We start from the raw sequence: 14,232 nt of genomic DNA on the forward strand, positions 1-14,232 counted from the left end.
GGCCGACAGACTCACATGGACGTAGAAGCAGGTTGGCGGGTAGTGATAGTAAATGGACTGCATTTATATAGCGCTTTAACCAATGCGCTACAATGCACTTCACGCTTTACCCATTCAAACCCACACTTACACACAGATAACGGAGTCAGCCTTGTAAGGCTCCTACCTGCTTTTACGGGGGTATTAGGGTTTCAGTGTCTTGCCCAAAGATATATAACTCAGAAGAAGAAGAGAACCTGCAACCTTTTTTGGTCCCAAGACGACCGCTCGACCTCCTGAGCTACTGCAGCCCCTAGATGCCAACAAGGCCGCAAACATGGCAGACTTGCGCCAACATTGTTCTTGGTAGTGGTGACGGGAATTGCGGATCTTTTTGGAGAAGTGGCCTACAGCTTGGCTCACTAAAAAGAAACATACTTTCGGCTCCTAAATGGCTATTTAGATTGTTTTTAAAAGACAGAGACAGAAGAGAAAAGATGATTGTGAGATAGTAGTAAAAGAGGAGAGGAAAAAAGAGAGAAATAAGAGAGAAATAGAGCAAAATGAATAGCGAGAATGAAATTGAGACGGAAAGAGAATTAGAGTAAGTGAAAGAAAATGAGATACCGTATTTTCCGCACTATAAGGCGCACCGGGTTATAGGGCGCACCCCGAAAAAATAGTTTTTGGTACTATTTTTGACATACATAAGACGCACTGGATTATAAGGCGCTACAATGGGAACGTGGACAAAACAGTCAGATAGTTCAGTCCAACTTATTACCCCCTTAACATTCCCAAAGCTTGCAAAGACGCAAATACGTGTCGAGAACACGTGCGGATGCGGTGTCCGTAAGATGTCACTCAAATGCATCGTTCCATCATTCGGAAGGTTAAAGTCTTGGGATTCAAGAAATGCTAACCATTCCTTAGTATCCATTTTCTTTTTCGCTCGCAAATTTACTGTGCATATGACATTAAACACTTGGAATTGAGTTGAATTTAAAAATAGACACTCCATTCCATCCATTATCTGCACCGCTTATCACAGAAACATCGAGTTCAGTCTGAAACAAGATACAGGGACAATATAAAACCCGGAGTAGCTCACCAAAGTCGTTGTGTTCATAATAATGTGCAGCCAATGTCCTCGTATATCCGTGAGGGTAGTAAATCCAGGAGAATACAATATTTACAAATACAGAACAGAAAAAAATGCTTTCTCTATGCCGTCAGCCACATGCTATACGCATTCATCTTTTTCGGCCAATTGCAGGCTTTGTTTTGCCGTTTAAGCCAATGCCAGCCTGTAAATGATAAAAAGGATCCGCCCCTTGACCTCTGAATAACTTTAGCCAATAGTGATCGATTCAAATGATGATTGACACATTGGTTAGCCAATGAAACGCCGGTAAATAAATCCCAGCATACACCGCGTACTACTTGGCGTTCGGGGGAAAATCTAGTCGGCGGCTGCAAGTTAGTTGGAAAACTTTGCAATTTTAAAATTGATCAATAAATAAGACGCACTGTATTATAAGGCGCATGGTCAGCTTTTGAAAAAAATAAAGGCTTTTAGGTGCGCCTCATAGTGCGGAAAATACGGTACATAAAGCAACCGAAAAACGACAAAGATGATTTACCAACAACAAAAAATGACAGGATAACAACTAAAAGACAGAAAAACATAAGATTGCCCAAATACGATCAAAAGATGACCCAAGCACTAAAAGTGTGCAAAAATTGGCCAAAAACCAACCCAAAAGCCTGCACAAACAACAGAAACAACCCCACAACGACTGAAAAAAACGATAAAAAAACAATGAAAACGCTAAGCCCTACATCTAACCCTTGCTGTGAGTTAAGCCCTAACCCTGTCTTAAACTGATACCCTTGCTCTAAACCTACTTTATTTATTCCCGCAGGGAAATTCACATTTAGAGCCCATGCGTCTTGGAAAACTAGCCATTTTGCCCGTTTTTTTTTTCTTTTATGAATACAGTTTTTCTTACCATTGGGAGAAGCTTAATAAAGGAAAGGCGTGGGTGACAGCCATTTTACCTTGTTGACCATTTTCTGCTGCTGGGCGTGCTTCTGCCTGAGACACAGCACCTCCCTCCACAAAGCTTCGTTGTCACTGAAAGACAAAAAAACATTTGAGAAAGGCGTGGATACTTGTTTTCAATCCCGCGAAACACTTCTTACTGTTTCATGGCCAGGATTTTGGAATCGATGGTCTCCTGCTTCCCTTTCATGACCTGGACGTCGTTGAGGAGCTTGCTGACCTCTTTAGGTGAGATTTTTTCGTCCTCCTGTCGCACCGAACTCACCTGATGTCGCAAAACAAAAAGTCTCACAGCTGTAGGGTGATGTCCTTAATACAAATACAACCCCAGAGACCCCCCACCCCACCCCCTTCGGCTGCAGCCACAGGTGTCAAAAACAAAGAACTTTGAAAGCCAAACTATTTACACCCCTAAGACACCTTTCTCTCCAATTATTGGAGTACCTACTACGCCATAAATGGACAGCTTAAGAAATGCACACCCATCATCAATAAAAGCGTAAAAGAACAACAGAGTCCAAGTTAAATCCCAGGTAAATTGATTTCTTTTCTCGTTCTCTCCCAATGTACTTGTATGCAACAGGAAAACAAGACATAACTGCCGATTCAAACACACCTTAGAAAATATGCTTATTTCTTTCATTAGCTATTTTCACTTTCCACAATATACCCACCACTATTAATAACACTGCAGGAAACCCAGCTCATTTAAGTTCCAATCCAGTTGAATTGTTTGATTTCAGACTTTAGTTTAAATAAATTCAGTTGTGTGGTAATCAATGTGTTTTAGATCGAATTAGTAATTCATCATGAAATGAATGAACTGCAAATTGAAAAATAAATGTGTAGCCCCTTCAAAATGATGAAACTAGTTTTTATTTTATAAAGTGGAATTTGGCGTCCTCGACTGGTAACATGCGTTAATCTACATGCAGAAATCCTAAAACTATTTCCTTCTAAAGACAACCTAAAAACGCTACAGACCTATGCCGCAACTCACGTACATTGGTGACTTTGCGCTTAATGTTGTCGAGCAAGTGCTCTTGGCCACGCACGAATAACGGATGCTGGAACTCTGTGTCGTCCATCTCCGGCTTCAGCAGACCGCCCTGTTCTATGTGGACCACCTTACGGAAACCGTCTAGGAGAGAAAAAGGGGAGCGTTGCTCAAGAGTTACGGTCAAGGCAACTCTCGGAGAGCTCGGGCAAAGTACTCACACATGTTGAGCTGGCGGATGAAACTGGCCATATTGTTGTGTTTGAAAAACTTGGGGAGGACTTCTTTGGAGAAGCGGCCCTGGTCGTACACGTGGAAGCTGCTCCCACTCTGCACAGAAATAAGACATTCAGTTAGTTCTCCGGAAAGGTATACCCAAATTCTAAAACAGACAAAATTTGAATTTGAATAAAGTATGAATCTATCTCTATCTATATGTATTACATACACATGCGCACACACACACACACACACACACACACATTTATATACATAATTACACACACACACATATACATACATGTTTACACACACACAAATATACATAGTCTTATGCAAAAGTTTGGGCACCCCTGATCATTTAAGATTTTCCTTTATAAATCATTGGTTGTTCGGATCAGCAATTTCAGTTAAATATATCATATAGCAGACAAACAGTGATATCTGAGAAGTGAAATGAAGTTCATAAGATTTACAGAAACTGTGCAATAACTACTTAAACAAAGGTAAGTAGATGCATAAATTTGGGCACCCTTGTTGTTTTATTGATTTGAAAACCTTTAGCACTAATTATTTGAACAAAAATTTGTTTGGTAAGCTCAATGACCCTTGACCTACATACACAGTGAAGCCAATCATGAGAAAGGGTATTTAAGACGGCCAGTTGCAAGCTGTTCTCCTCTTTGCATCTTCTCTAAAGAGTGGAAACATGGGAGCCTCAGAACTGTCAAATGACCCGAAAACAGCATCATGGTTTAGGGGACGGATACAAATAACTAGCTCAGATATTTCAGCTCTCCACTGTGAAGAACATAGTGAAGAAATGGAAATTTACAGGCACAGTTCTAAAGTGGCAGGCCAAGAAGTACCTTAGATAAGCAGAAGCAAAGGATGGTGAGAACTGTCAAACTCAACCCACAGACCAGCTCTGAAGACCTACAACATGATCTTTCTGCAGATGGTGTCACTGCGCATTGTTCAATTATTCAGCGCACTTTGCAAAAAGGAGATGCTGTATGGGAGAGTAATGCGGCAGAAGCCTTTTCTGCGCACATGCCACAAACAGAGTCGCTTAAAGTATGCTAAAGCACATTTGGAAAAGCCAGGTTCATTTTGAAATAAGGTGCTGTGGACTGATGAAACTAAAATTGAGTTATTTGGACATAACAAGGGGCGGTATGCATGGCAGAAGAACACAGCATTCCAAGACAAACACTTGCCCACCCCCAGTAAAATTTGGTGGTGGTTCCATCATGCTGTGAGGTTGTGTTGCCAGTGCAGGTACTGGCAATCATGTTAAAGTTGAAGGTTGCATGGATTCCGGTCAGTATCAGCAGATTCTTACGAACAATGTTCTAGAATCAGTGTCAAAGCTGAAGTTGTGCCGGGGCTGGATACTTCAACAAGACAACGACCCCAAACACTACTCAGATTCTACTAAGGCATTCATGCAGAGGAACAAGAACAATGTTCTGGAAAGGCCATCTCAGTGCCCAAACCTAAATATTATTGAAAGTCTCTGGTGTGATTTACAGCGGGCCGCCCATGCTCGGAAACCATCAAACCTGACTGAAGTGGAGATGTTTTGTAAAGAAGAATGGTCAAAAATACCTTTAACCAGAATCCAGACCCTCATTGGAAACTATAGGAAGCGTTTAGAGCAGGGGTAGGGAACCAATGGCTCGGGAGCCATATATGGCTCTTTTCATGAGTACATATGGCTCCGAAATAAAATGTAACTATTGGACATCTTTCTGTGGCGTTCCAAAGTCAAGTGATTTCATCCCGATTTTGATCCATATAAAGCCGAAGCAACTCAATGCAGAAGTTCGATAAGAAACCATTTAAACTGATAAATAAAAACGCTGGCAAACGACTTTGTTTGGGTGAACAGTACAGGTGGGCGGATCCCTGCACACAGCACAAGGCACTTCATTCTCTCTCGCTCAGTGCAGTCTAGACTGAAAGTGAATATGACGATATGCTTATCGTTTGCAGTAATTTGTGACATTTCTACAAAAGAACTTTGCGTGCACATTGTTTTGAAACCGTTATTAAGGACAAACTTCATGGAAAAAAATTGCCTCAACACTCTTAACTGAAGGTGGAAGACAAATTGTAATATGTACAGTTATTTTGGACACAGGATTTGGCATTATTATCATTTCATACATTTGATTAAATTATCAAATGATACACAGTGAAATAAAATGTGCTGAAGAATTAACTTTTGAGAGTGTGCTTGGCAGTTTTTTCAATTTTGTCTGAAAATTTATGATGTGGCTCTCTCAATTTCTTTTTAAAACATTTTTTCTTTTATGGCTCTTTGGGTCAAAAAGGTTCCTGACCCCTGGTTTAGAGGCTGTTATTTCTGCAAAAGGAAGATCTACTAAATATTGATGTAATTTTTCTGTTGGGGTGCCCAAATTTATGCACCTGCCTACTTTTGTTTAAGCAAGTATTGCAGATTTTCTGTAAATTCTATAAACTTCATTTCACTTCTCAGATATCACTGTGTTTGTAAGCTATTTGATATACTCAACTGAAATTGCTGACCCAAACAAGCAATAATTTATAATATATATATATATATATATATATATATATATATATATATAGGTCTCAAACCACAGAGCAAAAGGATCCAATGCTGCTGAAGAAAGGCAGAAGGGGAAAAGGGCAGGTTGTGAAGGGCGACCTCGGGGAGATTGGAACCAGGAACACATCAAAAACATCAACAAGCAATAACCAGAAAGCAGTCAAAAGCAAGGAGAAGAAATAACCGGGACGAAGGAAAGCCATCAAGTGGCCAGGAGCCAATTGGTCTATAGTCTGGGAGAAGTTAGACACTGACATAACTGTATTTTTGGAGCACTCTCTCCGTGGCCAGGTAGAGACAAAGCTTAACACCTTAGGAGACACATCCTGGACGAGGAATGCAGTAGCCGATTCGGGGTGGTGGAAGAGAAGCGATGAGAAGCGCCCAAGCAGAAAGGAAGGAGAGAACGAGAAATTGAGCAAATGATGTGGAGGCGGCGCCAACTCCGAAAGCAGTGGAGGAAGGCAAGACAAGAAGAGAAGGAGGCCTTGAAGTCACTATGGGAGGAAGGTGAGGGGCACCCTTCACCCGTTACACTCTGGAAGGTTCCTCTCGCCCGCCAGCGTATGGAGAATGAAAGTTGACTTCAAAAGGCAGTTGCAGTTCCCCAGGGAGATCGCCAAAACATCATTGCGGCCAGACATTGTGCTGTGGTCTTTAGCCAGCAAGGCGGACCTCATGGTTGAGCTCACTGTTCCTTGGTGGGAGGGAATAGAGGCAGCATATCAGACGAAACGGGCAAAGTACTAAGACCTGGCAGCCGAGTGCAGGGAGGCAGGCTGGAAGACTACAGTATGCCCAGTGGAGGTGGGGTGCAGGGGTCATCAACCTACCACCTGCTCAGAGACCTTGGATGCACAGGAGCTGGCAACCGGAGAGCAACTCAAGAGCTGTCAGAAGAGGCGGAAAAGGGCAGCTTCTGGCTGTGGCTGCGGAGGAACGACAGGAGCTTGGGGCCTTAAACTAACACCTAGGGCATCAGCGGGGTTGGCAGGAAGATTTCCAGCCATCGCTCCGCCACCGGGAGATGTCCTGGGGTTAAAAGAGCGAAACATCAATGGTCCCCAGTTGATGACACCAGTCAGGCCTGAGTGTTCAGGGCATAGGAGCATTCCAAAGGCGCCGGAGGAGGCGCGTCAGGCAGAAATGCCCAGCATGAAGACTACCATCCTGTATTTTCATTTGTATGTATATATACTGGACTGTCTCAGAAAATTAGAATATTGTGATAAAGTTCTTTATTTTCTGTAATGCAATTAAAAAAACAAAAATGTCATACATTCTGGATTCATTACATATCAACTGAACTATTTCAAGCCTTTTATTATTTTAATATTACTGAATTTGGCCTACAGCTTAAGAAAACTCAAAAATCCTATCTCAAAATATTAGAATATTTCCTCAGACCAAGTAAAAAAATAATTTTATAACAGCAAAACTAAATCAAACATTTGAAAATGTCCATTGATGCACTCAGTACTTGGTTGGGAATCCTTTTGCACGGATTACTGCATCAATCCGGCGTGGCATGGAGGCAATCAGCCTGTGGCATTGCTGAGGTGTTATTGATGCCCAGGATGCTTCGGTAGCGGCCTTCAGCTCATTTGCATTTGCAGGTCTGGTGTCTTTCATCTTCTTCTTAACTATACCCCACAAATTCTCGATGGGGTTCAGGTCAGGGGAATTAGCAGGCCAATCAAGGACAGTGATGCCATGGTCAGTGCACCAGTTACTGGTGGTTTTGGCACTGTGGGCAGGTGCCAGATCATGCTGGAAAATGAAATCCTCATCTCCATAGAGCTTTTCAGCAGATGGAAGCATGTAGTGCTCTAAAATCTCTTGGTACACAGTTGCATTTACTCTGGACTTGATGAAACACAGTGGACCAACACCAGCAGCTGACATGGCTCCCCAAACCATTGCTGACTGTGGGAACTTCACACTGGATTTCAAGCAACTTGGATTTTGCTCCTCTCCAGCCTTTCTCCAGACTCTGGCGCCTTGACTTCCAAATGAAATGCAAAACTTGCTTTCGTCTGAAAAGAGGACTTTGGACCACTCTGCAACTGTCCAGTGCTTCTTCTCCATAGCCCAAGTCAGACGCTTCTTCCGTTGTCTTGAGTTCAGAAGTGGCTTGACCATGGGAATACGACTATTGTAGCCCATTTCCCGGACACGTCTGTGAACTGTGGCTTTTGATACCTGGACTCCAGCTTCAGCCCACTGTCTTTGAAGCTCCCTCAAATTCTGGAAGCAGCTCTTCTTCACAATTTTGTTAAGGCTGCGGTCATCTCTCTTGGTTGTGCAGCGTTTCCGGACACATTTTACCCTTCCAACAGACTTTTTGTGGATATGCTTTGAAACTGCACTCTGTGAACAGCCTGCTCTTTGAGAAATTTCTTTTTGTGTCTTACCCTCCTGATGGAGGGTATCAATGATGGTCCTCTGGACAGCAGTCAGATCAGCAGTGATTTAGTTTACTGAACCAAGCTGAGTGTTTTTAAGGCTCAGGAAACCCTCGCAAGGTGTTTCGAGTTAATTAGATGATTCAGGTGATTAGTTGAATAGCCTACTTGTATACTTTTTCATGATATTCTAATATTTTGAGATAGGATTTTTGAGTTTTCTTAAGCTGTAAGCCAAATTCAGCAATATTAAAATAATAAAAGGCTTGAAATAGTTCAGTTGATGTGTAATGAATCCAGAATGTATGACATTTTTGTTTTTTTAATTGCATTACAGAAAATAAAGAACTTTATAACAATATTCTAATTTTCAGTCCAGTATATATATATATATATATATATATATATATATATATATATACACACACACACAAACACACATTTATTAATTAATTAAGTATATTTTACACAATGTCCCTAGGTATGCGCCTTGCGTGGCTGGTGTGTGAGTGTGTGTGTGTGAGTGGGTAAGAGTGAGGCACATTGTAAAGCGCTTTGGGAGGTCTTCATTGACTTGAAAAGCACTATATAAATGCAGACCATTTACCATTTAATTGTGGAAGGAAGTTTGATCTACAAGTCTCGGTGATGGTCACATTAGTATGTAAAAATATGATTTAAGATTCAAGACTGTCTGTTTTGTTATTAATATAAAAATTAAAAAGGCCAATGACATTTTTTTTGCAGCCTTGGTGCACAGCAAGTGTCGGCACCCTATGACACGCGTTGCCAGGAGTGACACGGCAAAATAATAAAAATTAACGAAGATTATTTCAAAAAAATGCCTGAAATTTAGACATTCTCAGTTGCGCGCCCTGTTTTTATAGGGGCTTTACAGTAGCGTACCCCCCCCCTTCTCCTCTGTGTGTGAGTGTCTGTGCGGTGTTTTGCAGAGGAGAAATCCGTTTTAACCCAGCCACAGAAATACAGGAACGCGATAAATAAAATCATCATCACAGCTCCTCCAGCAAAAAAAATCTCATTCTTTCTAGCCAGCGTGGACAGATGATTTGTGCAAAAAATGACCGTGCTGTTTGTCCATTATGCCTCGAGAGCGTTGTACCTCGCACATCAAGTGTAAACGTCATTACGAGACGAAACATGAACATGAATTCAAGGATAAGTCTGACAAGGCGGAGACATTAAAACGCGCTGTGTCCAGGTACAGCAAACATACACAGACCCTGAAAACCTTTGTCACTGCTAAAAATATCACCACTGAAGCAAGCTATCACATTGCTCACTGCATTGCAAAGCACGGAAAACCATTTACTGCTGGCAAATATATAACAGAAGCGTTCTTGTCGAAATTAGAGGTTTTATTAGATGGCATGCCTAACAGATACAATGAAAAAAAAATCCCCATGTCAGCCAGAAGGGTTGAAAGGCGAGTGGAGGAGCTGGCAGAAAGGGTGTGTGTGTGTGTGTGCGTGCGCGAGTGCCCTCCTACTGTACTATACTCTGTGTGTAAGTGTGTGTGTGTGTGTTGCTGTTCAGCAATTATTTCTGTTGCACTTATTTTCAAGTAGCCTTCTGCCTTTCTGCCATTATGTAGAGTCTTGATATATTCTGCACTAAGATTTCATTGACGAATGGAATGGTAGCTGTCCATTACAGTTGTTTTACGATTGTAGTTCATTGTTGATGAAGAATGGTTGATTCTTGTGGTAAAACGTACAGTACATATTCCCTAATACAGATGCTCCCCTACTTACGAACATTCGACTTGGGCAAAATGGTGGATAAGAACATTTTTTTGTGGATGTCGAAAAATATCAGGACATTGCTGTAAGTCAGATTTTGTATTGTGTGCACCTTTTTCCGAATAGAGGACAGTGCTGTAGTGCTTCTTTCAGTCGGCGCTGTGAGAGGTTACCCAGCATCCACCCCGAAGAAGAAATCTGGGTTCTACTTCCTGGTTCGTGCCTAATGTAAACACACTGCACTGTATCTCTAGCGCGCTAAGAACGTTGACGTTTTTATTGTTTAATATCTCGTGCATCTATACAATATGGTTGTTGTAAAGCAGGGGTGTCAAACTCAAATTCACAGTTGGCCAAAATTAAGCAGAGAAGTAAAGTCATGGGCTAAAGCCAATATTCATTGAAAAATTAACTGCAACTGATAAGTAATGTGTAACCTTTTCATATGGAAACAAACTTTAGAGAAACAGAATTTGGAACAATCAAAGCTTAATATTACAAAAACATGATCAATTAAATTTGAAATATAAGACACAGTGGTATTCATTTCTTATTCAAATAAATAAAGTATTTGTATTTCCCCATATCCTTTCAAGTTCCCCTTTCAAAGCCAACAACAACAGAACCAAAAATAATAATGTCATTCAATAAAAATCCAACATTTCAACTAGTGACAGACCTTGCATTAGGAAAAAGTGCATAAGAAACAAATAAATATTCAAGCTCAGTTTGCTACGCTCTGATTTACTCTGAACATCGGTCTAAGCCAGAAACCTGGCATCTTTTCGTAGAAACAAGTTCCTCAAAGTCTGGAGTCAGGCTCTGAGCTGAATTGCTAATTCGTGTTGCTGTATGTATATTTTTGACCCAGCAGATTGCTTTTTCTGTAAACCCATAATAAAGTCATAAAAGAACCAAACTATATGAATGTTTTGGTAATAAAGAACTATCTGTTCCAGACACTCTTTCAGAGAAAAATCATTGTAGAAATACCTGGAAACTCAAGAGAGCCATGACAATATGTTCTTCACAAGTGTATGTAAACCTTTGACCACAACTGTGTGTATATATATATATATATATATATAGGGAAGGACTTTAACACCTCTGGAAAAAAAACTCTCTCGGTCTCAGAAGTTACTGTACTGGGATCAGTGGCGATGGCCCTTATTTTAATTTCATTGTTTGTTAATGCAACATCCATTGCAGCCTGGTCATTCTAGAAGGGGATTACCTCATGTGCAGTCCCTTATCAAGGTTTCCTACATTTTCCTAATGCTGAGGTTTTGAGTTTTACACTGCCCTCATGTAGGTTATAGATCAGGAGATGGTGTAATAGTAGTCTGTAGTTTGAATAGTCTGTGCAGCCCTTTGAGACTCCTTTTAATTAAGGGCTATACAAATAAACATGACTTGACTTTCCCTTAAGTGCCACAACCTCTCTTGTTGCAAACAATGTTCACCAATGACAATAAAGACAAATCAATAGGATGCTATTCGTTTAATTTTGCCCGTAGTAGGCTTTTTATTATTTTAAACGTTATTTTCTGGAAGCATTAGTGATGTTAGAACAGTAATTTACTTTAGAAAATGTCACGTTGAACAGCACTTTTTGTACACAGGGGAACTAATTAAAATAAGTCAAATTATTCACCTAATCCATCCAGCCATTGACAATAACACATAAATCGCCATTTCTCCCCGGGTGGACGGTTTGAGTATTTTTTTTATTATTTATGGAAACAAATATATAATATAAAATTTCCATACAAAGAAATTCCACTGCAATGTTGCTTTAATCTTAGAACTGTACAAACAATCCAAATGATAAGAAAATATAAATACGCAAGCATGCCAGGGGGGGTGGAGACAAGTTATACTGGATAAAAATACCAAAATGATAAACAAAGATTATTAATTTTAGTGGCCTTCTGCTTGAGGGAAAGCTTTAGGGACCAAATGGTTTTTTTACATCACATGGATAAATGAAAAAATTCTGCCTGAGAATTTTCTCTTTTGAATGTAGAATTTATCTATGATGATAATAAGACTGACAATAAAGGTTTCTTTTGGCTTTAATCAATATGTCGCAGTCATATATTCCAAGCAAATTATCCTTCCAAAATAGTTTAAACCTGTTGTTAAAATGTAATGTCCTTGTTTTTTAATTTTCCTTTGTGGGGAAGTTTTGTTTCCTTCTTTTGATTTTAAATATTTCTTGCCTGCAAGGAAAAAAATTACCAGGGGTGGGCACTTAAAAGCTTGGCTTGGGTAGATTTTTATATTCAAGTCTAGTCAAATTTATGTGTATTCATGTTCATCTGTTAATAAACAACGGGGTAGACTGCTGGAGGTGTGAATTTCCCTGCGGGGATGAATAAAGTATCTATCTATCTATCTATCTATCTATCTATCCCTTAATCACAAAATGTCTCAAAGCACTGCATAGGTTACAACTACACCGTCTTCTGATCGTATGTATATTATTTAGCTGATTTTTTTGTGTGGGGGTGTAAATATTTTGTTGTCTCCTTTTGTTAATTGGTGGTTGATCCCAGCTAGAGAAGTACACGTTTCACACTAGAACTTTTTCACCAGGGGACAGTTCCAAAATGTATGTGTTAGTTTCAGAATGTACATTTAACATCAATATTTTTTCAATATGCACTACGGAGTGGGTGGTTCCTATGAATTATATTAGATGAAATTTCACAAACTTCGTTAACAGATAGTAGTAGGTATTGAATTTGAACGTGTTCAGTGCCACACAAAGACTTTTTACATGTAGGGAGGGATTGGATGGGCACTTAGTTTTACTGTTCACTCTTATTGTGAACAAAATATTTGAAGTGCAGTTGCCGATTTTTACTTGAACAGTGTCTTGAGTTGTGAGAGTTTGATTTATTATTTAACAGTGCAGTGTTAAACGCATTTAATATTGTTGAACTGTTTAATTTTGTAGTAGTGTGAAAATACTTGTCGTTGAAAATACTAGACCAGTCAATAGACCAGTTATCTCAGGCTGGGAGAGTTGTATTTAATTTATCATACTTATAAATAAATGAATTCACATGACTTCTTAAATAGTACAAATACTACTACAGAAATACGCTAATACAGAAATACAACTACAAAAACCTACAAAAAATAGTATAAACATACAAGTACAGTAACTCTACAACAAAAATACTACAAAAAATGCAGATACACTACAAAACATCAGAAATACAACTACAAAACACTTCAAAATACTACTATAGAAATACTACAAAAAAAAGACAGAAATGCTACGAAAATACTACTGCAATATTACTATAATGCAGAAATACTTCTAAAGGAATACTGCAAAAGTATTACAACAGAAATCAAAACGTAAAACTACATTAATAGTATAATACAGAAATACTACTCCAGTAACACTACGATACATAAGCACTACTACAGAAATGCTATAAAAAATACTTGAAAATACTACAGAAATACTACAACAGGCAATCTATGCATCCCTTAGAGACGTTTTTGTGATTTGGGCTATTCAAATGATTATGACTTGACTTGCCTAGACTACTAGCGCTAAAATGCTAAGCTAATGTTAGCAGATCCAATGAAACTTTCGCCCAAGCTTAAGAGACGAAGCCAAGACCTGAAAAAAAATCTTACCGGGCTCCAGCAAATGAGCGAGTCGGTGTCGGGGTCCTCCAACAAGGACCAAAGTTTGCTGAGAAAAGCCGGGACGTTGCTAGCCGCCACCGAACCTTCCGCCAAACTTCTCACGTTCTCCATCACCACGCCACTCAAAAGGCGCCCACCGCCACTGAGCAGCGACTCAGACAGACTGGTGGCGGTTCTGGTGTCGGTAAACTCAAGAATCTCCGATTCGAACCCCAAACAGCGAAAAGTAGAGTGCTTAACATAAATATACTGCTGGAAAATTACAAACAAGCAACTGCGTAGCACCAACAAAGTCGCCTGGTGATTACGTCATCGAGGAGCGTTGTGCTACAAACCAGCACTTTTCTGTACATACAAACAAACGATGAAAGAGCAACAAATACATCTCTTTAATGCATAGACAACTTTTTTATCAACAAAAATTTAAACCCACCATTCCAAATGTTGTCAATTTATTGTTTTTTTATTTTGGGGGGGTGATTAAAATATATATTCCTTGTTCGTGTATAATTTATTAAATGAATGAAAATTTT

The 14,232-nt window shown here is 39.8% G+C and overlaps 1 protein-coding gene across 1 annotated transcript in view; it reads right to left on the reverse strand.

The window, feature by feature from the left end:
- The window catches only part of hsf1 (heat shock transcription factor 1), a 38,956-nt gene extending 24,949 nt beyond the window's left edge, over positions 1-14,007 (reverse strand). The window contains exons 1-5 of the mRNA XM_088328193.1: positions 13,688-14,007; positions 3,263-3,371; positions 3,049-3,185; positions 2,185-2,309; positions 2,041-2,116 (exon numbers count right to left, since the gene is read on the reverse strand). Of these exons, the coding sequence (XP_088184319.1) occupies positions 2,041-2,116; positions 2,185-2,309; positions 3,049-3,185; positions 3,263-3,371; positions 13,688-13,810 (570 nt within the window). The 5' untranslated portion in view covers positions 13,811-14,007. The remainder of the gene's footprint in view (positions 1-2,040; positions 2,117-2,184; positions 2,310-3,048; positions 3,186-3,262; positions 3,372-13,687) is intronic.
- Positions 14,008-14,232: the final 225 nt, after the last annotated feature.

Source organism: Urocampus carinirostris, chromosome 2 (genome assembly GCF_059441175.1).
Source record: "Urocampus carinirostris isolate Australia breed hairy pipefish chromosome 2, RoL_Ucar_1.0, whole genome shotgun sequence".
Taxonomy (NCBI): Eukaryota; Metazoa; Chordata; class Actinopteri; order Syngnathiformes; family Syngnathidae; genus Urocampus; species Urocampus carinirostris.